Raw genomic sequence first — 5,004 nt, forward strand, 5'->3', positions numbered from 1 at the left:
TGCCAATTTTAAGTACTCATTTTCAAAGGGCCTTTCTTTGCGTTGCGTTGATATTCCTCGATTATGGTATTCGGCTTAGAATTACTAGCCAACTAGAACTCTCAGCACTGATCAAGTAATTTTATCCGAACAATAAATATATTCCCAAAAGATTTGCTAATTTGAAGTTAATCATTTTCATTTGATTATTTATAAAATATGGTCAAAAAACTGTTTGCCAGCAAACAAATGTTATATATTCTTCAAGCGGCCAGTAGTGTGACCAGAGATGTGCACTGCATTCCGAACGGTTACACTGCTCAGACCGCTGCTTGGTTTTGTTTAAAGTTAATAAAATGGACTTCTTCGGCTGGGGCCGCTCTTCCCCAGGCATATCCTGGGCTCCCCAATATTTTATTTTAAGTGATTAAATACCTGCCATATGCCCAAAACTGAGCCAAAACGTAATTGAAAGTAGCTTACAAGTTGTGATGGCTTGAAAAAAACTTAACTGTCAGCTCTGATGTTTTGCGAAGCACAGCTGTGTGTGGTGGAGCCTGGAGCTTTTCGCGTATTGCGCAACTCAAATTGAACTTGGGACACGGACGGGAACAGAACCAAAACACACGCAAAAATGGTATGTAATGCAAATTTCAAAGTAAGCGAAAATAAATAAAGCGAAAGTTAAACGTGCGCGCGTGCACAGCAAAATCCAATTCAAAGGTTGGTCTACACGTTCGGTCAACGCCAACTGCCTCTCATCGGTGGATCAGCGGCAGTGATAGCAACCAAGGTGCAGCCGATGATGGTCCACCCGCAGCAGTCGGCTCGCCAGTCCTCCTCCTCCGTGCTGGCCACGGAGTCATCCAACAAGGGCATGATCATACTGAACCGTCCCAAGGCCTTGAATGCAATCAATCTGGAGATGGTGCGCAAGATCTACAAGCATCTGAAAAAGTGTGAAAAGTCCAAGTCCCTGCTGATCATCAAAGGCACCGGCGACAAGGCCTTCTGTGCGGGTGGCGATGTGCGTGCCCTGGTCGAGGCTGGGCCCACGGACGAGTCGAAGAGCTTCTTCAGGGAGGAGTACACCACGAATGCCCTGATCGGCAACTACAAGATACCCTACATCGCCATCATCGACGGCATCACCATGGGCGGTGGCGTGGGTCTGAGTGTCCATGGAAAGTATCGTGTGGCCACAGACCGGACAATGTTTGCCATGCCCGAGACGGCCATTGGCCTGTTCCCCGATGTCGGCGGCTCCTACTTTCTGCCCCGCCTGCAGGGCAAACTCGGATTGTACCTGGGACTCACGGGCTATCGCCTACGCGGTGCAGACGCCTTTTACGCGGGCATTGCCACCCACTATTGCGACAGCAGCAAGATTCCCGAACTGGAGACGGCGCTGCTCAACTGCCCCGATGCGGATGATGTCCCAGAGCTGCTGGAAAAGTTCCACACGCAGCCGGAGAAACCCTTTTCGCTGCAGCCAGTGCTGGAGCAGATCAACAAGAACTTTGCGGCGGATTCGGTGGAGGGCATACTCGAGAATCTGCAAAACGATGGCAGCGATTGGGCCAAAAAGACGCTGGGGGTAAGTACCCAGCCACCTGTTAATTAGATGGGAAAATCGAACCTTCCGTCCCGCTTTTAGCGCATAAATATTTAAATTACGAGTGTTCTCAGCCAATTAGCAACGACCTCACATAAATTAGCACTTGATTAACGATCGATTTTCTATTTCCATTTTAGACCCTGTGCAAGATGTCCCCCACATCGCTGAAAGTCACGTATCGCCAGCTGGAGCTCGGCTCCCAGCTCTCGCTCACCCAGTGCCTGATTATGGAGTATCGGCTGGCCGTACGCCATCTGGAGGATCGTGCCGACTTCAAGGAGGGCGTGCGCGCTCTGCTCATCGACAAGGATCAGCAGCCCAAGTGGCAGCCGGCACAGCTGTCGGAGGTTACCGACGAGCATGTGCAATGGTTCTTCCGCAAGCTGCCCGACACCGAGGAGCTCAAACTGTAATGTAGCCAGGTCGCCCCCGTGGTTGCCTTTGAACCTTTATCTTTTTGTTTTTGTTTTCTGAGCCTGTTAATCCGCCTGTTCTGTTTTTCTTCCTTTTTTTGTGCGCCGCTCAACTTATTAATGCACATTTACTTAAACGCAGTGCCTGAGCGCATGCATGGCATGCATACCATTCCATTGCACCTATTTGCCTGCCGTTTTTTTGCAATATTTTCGTTAACCAAGTTCAGGTTTTATGCAGCCACTTTTTGGCAGCTCAACTAGATGGTTTATTCTGCAATCTCTGTTTCTTTTCTCTGTCTCATTCCAACAGCAAATAATCAACTGGAAGGGGAAATATTCGCCTGTATTTACACAACTAACTGAACGTAACGAAACGAAACGTGAAATTTAATGCATTTAATACTATATATGATATACATATATGTTTATATACCTATACATACCTACATATTATATACAATTCGTAGTCTTAACTGAAAATGAAACACCAATTGTGCCTAAAGAACCATTCGAAATCGTTTAGCAAGAATAAAGTGGAGTATATATGTATATGTTTACGCCTGTCCCTCCCTTAGCTTTATGCTATCCTCCACCATATCTGTGAGCTGCGGAAGTTGATCAATCTGCGTGGGCTGGAAATTCAATTTGGAGAGCTCCTGCCTCCAGGTGGTGACATCCACACGCAACTGCAGACGTATCTTATCATCGTCCGACATCACAGCGGAGCTGCCAGCAGCCGCCTGCGTTGCAGAACCACCGCTCTTGACATTCCGCAGACGTCGCAAGGATTCTTCAGTTTTCTGCACAGATGTAAGGACATCGCTCACGACATTAAAGTACCTAAAAAAGGTGGTTATGCAAATTAATGGTTTTTCGTGGAGTTTCTTCACAACTTACGCTTTCGTGATGTGGCTGGCTACCTCTGAGAGAATCTGCTCCACCACCAGAGCTCCCAACTGGGATTCGTGTTGTGTGGCAAAGGCCTTCAGGGGGCGCAGCATCTGCTCCACATAGCCTGAGCAGCGCGAGGGAACCTCTCGATTGGTCTTGCGATACAAACGCGGCAAATCATTCACCTGGCGCACATTCTCCGTCTCGCATTCGCCGATCAACAGCTCCACCAAAGTCTTCTGTATGCTGGACAGATGCGCGCCCAGCGTATCGGCCAGGGAGCCAATGGATTGGCCCAGCACATCGCTGAACAACTTTGTGCGCTGCTGCAGGGGCACGGACTGCACAATAAGCTGCTGCAGTTCGGGCAAATAGGCATCCAATTTGCGGATGTCCGCGTGCAGGGCAATCAGCAACTGAGGGCGAGTGTAGGACTTGGCAAAGCTGCTGGCCTTCGAGACAGCAATGGCATCGGTAACCCAGCGAGAGAGCCGCAATATTATCTGTACGTTCAGTTTGTAGAATTTGGGAAACACTTCGGGCAGGTAGACGCCTTCGGCCCAGCAGCGCGTCACAGCCGCCTTGGCGGCATTGAATGGCGACAATTGGTAGGCATTGGCATTGGGCTTTGTATTCAGTGTGGAATCCTGCAGAACGGGCTCCAATTTGGCTTCGAATTGCCCAGCAATTTCCTATGGAATGAGAGGATAATTAAATCCACAAATGTACAGGCATTCAAGCTGAGGCATACCTGAAAGCATATTTGAAAGTACACGGGCAGATTCCAACGCGCCTCGAAGCTCTTTGTTTGCTTGTGCTGGCGATAGCTGGCTACCGCCTGCTCGCCGCTGCTGGTCAGCAGCTCCTCTATTTTGCCCAGGAAATCGCGGGTGCACTTGTATTTTATGTAAAACACTTCGGAATTACCCGGAGCGAATATAGAGTTCATGTGCATCTCCAGTCTCTGCTCCACGTCCGACCAATAGCTGTTCACCACAAAATTGAAGCCCGCCAGCTTGTCCGAGTAGAGGGTGAGGCGCAGCAAGTCGGTCATGTGCAGCGATATAAAGTTCAGAATTTTGCTGTAGATGCCAGCCAGACCCTGGGGCGAGTTCTGCAGCTGCTGCTCGCCGATGATTCCGTTCATGTACGGCGCCACGACATCCTCGCGAAAGACGCACTCTGCCTGTGCACAGGCATTGAGGGTTATGTAGATGCGCAGGCAACGCTCCAGATGCTCCGGGGCCGAGTTTCGTGCCTGTCCCAGTGCCTCGTTGAAGAAGCGACGCAAATGGCGATGCAGTTGCTTCTCCAATTGCTGGATTTTCGTCTGTTGCTCCGCATTGAGGTGGTTGGAACAATGTTTCTCGTTAAACTTCAGCTGTATAAGATCGAGGGCAGCGCGTTCCAGATCAACAGCCTGTGCGGGCTGATCGCCATCCAGTTTGCGGGTGATTAGGTCCTGCAGCTTGCCGGTCGTCTCATAAACCTTCTTCAGGCTCTGCAGACTTCGTTTGGCCTCACGCAACTTCCGCTTCTCCTCAAGCTGGGCCCTCAGCTCCGTCACATTCTCGTCAATCAGACTGTGAATGCTCTCGATGTCGCTGCGAAACTGTTCCAGGGGCCGCTGAATCGTCTCGATGGATTGGTCAAGTCCCACCAAATTCGCACTCAGATTCACAAAGTCAGCGTAGTCCTCGTTGATTAGATCGATCATGGCTGCTCGCAGTCCTTTCAAATACAGACCCAGGTTGTCCCGCAGCTGCTCCAAGCTGGGAGCATTGCGATTCTTGTGCAGGAATTCGTCCACCGAGAAATTTTCCTGCTCGAAAGAAGAATTTTACTAGTTTGAGGAAGAGCCCACTTCAAATGGCAATAACACACCTTCATGAACTCAGTTTTGTCGAAGCAAAGTTTCTCTGCGGTGCTGCTGGCTGTGGTGGCCAGGTGAAAGGACTTTTGGGCCGGCTCAATCATATTGTTTGTCTTAAATTAAATAAATTGTAATTTTTTATTGCCACGAACATACGACCAGTGCAGCCCTGGTTTTTGGAGATGGCCCGCACCCGATGGAAAATCAATCGCTTCGAGTCCGTCGCT

At 49.6% G+C, this 5,004-nt stretch overlaps 2 protein-coding genes across 3 annotated transcripts; one reads left to right on the top strand and one right to left on the bottom strand.

The window, feature by feature from the left end:
* The first annotated feature begins 504 nt into the window (after positions 1–504).
* On the top strand, positions 505–2,564 carry LOC111068053 (3-hydroxyisobutyryl-CoA hydrolase, mitochondrial). 2 transcript variants are annotated; one of them, XM_022357407.2, is made up of 4 exons: positions 505–616; positions 686–1,576; positions 1,735–2,006; positions 2,324–2,564. In XM_022357407.2, the coding sequence occupies exons 1-4, from the start codon at positions 614–616 to the stop codon at positions 2,328–2,330; spliced, it is 1,173 nt and encodes a 390-aa protein (XP_022213099.2). In that variant the 5' UTR covers positions 505–613; the 3' UTR covers positions 2,331–2,564. The 2 variants fall into 2 exon arrangements, with proteins under 2 accessions (XP_022213099.2, XP_022213105.2); XM_022357413.2 differs by having other exon boundaries at positions 1,735–2,564.
* Positions 2,395–4,957, bottom strand: LOC111068024 (conserved oligomeric Golgi complex subunit 2). Its single transcript, XM_022357379.2, has 4 exons — positions 4,789–4,957; positions 3,656–4,726; positions 2,911–3,596; positions 2,395–2,853 (listed from the first exon to the last, which is right to left on the bottom strand). Exons 1-4 carry the CDS (start codon positions 4,879–4,881, stop codon positions 2,568–2,570), a joined length of 2,136 nt encoding a protein of 711 aa, XP_022213071.2. The 5' UTR covers positions 4,882–4,957; the 3' UTR covers positions 2,395–2,567.
* Positions 4,958–5,004: the final 47 nt, after the last annotated feature.

This window comes from Drosophila obscura, unplaced genomic scaffold (genome assembly GCF_018151105.1).
Source record: "Drosophila obscura isolate BZ-5 IFL unplaced genomic scaffold, ASM1815110v1 contig_150, whole genome shotgun sequence".
Lineage (NCBI taxonomy): Eukaryota > Metazoa > Arthropoda > Insecta > Diptera > Drosophilidae > Drosophila > Drosophila obscura.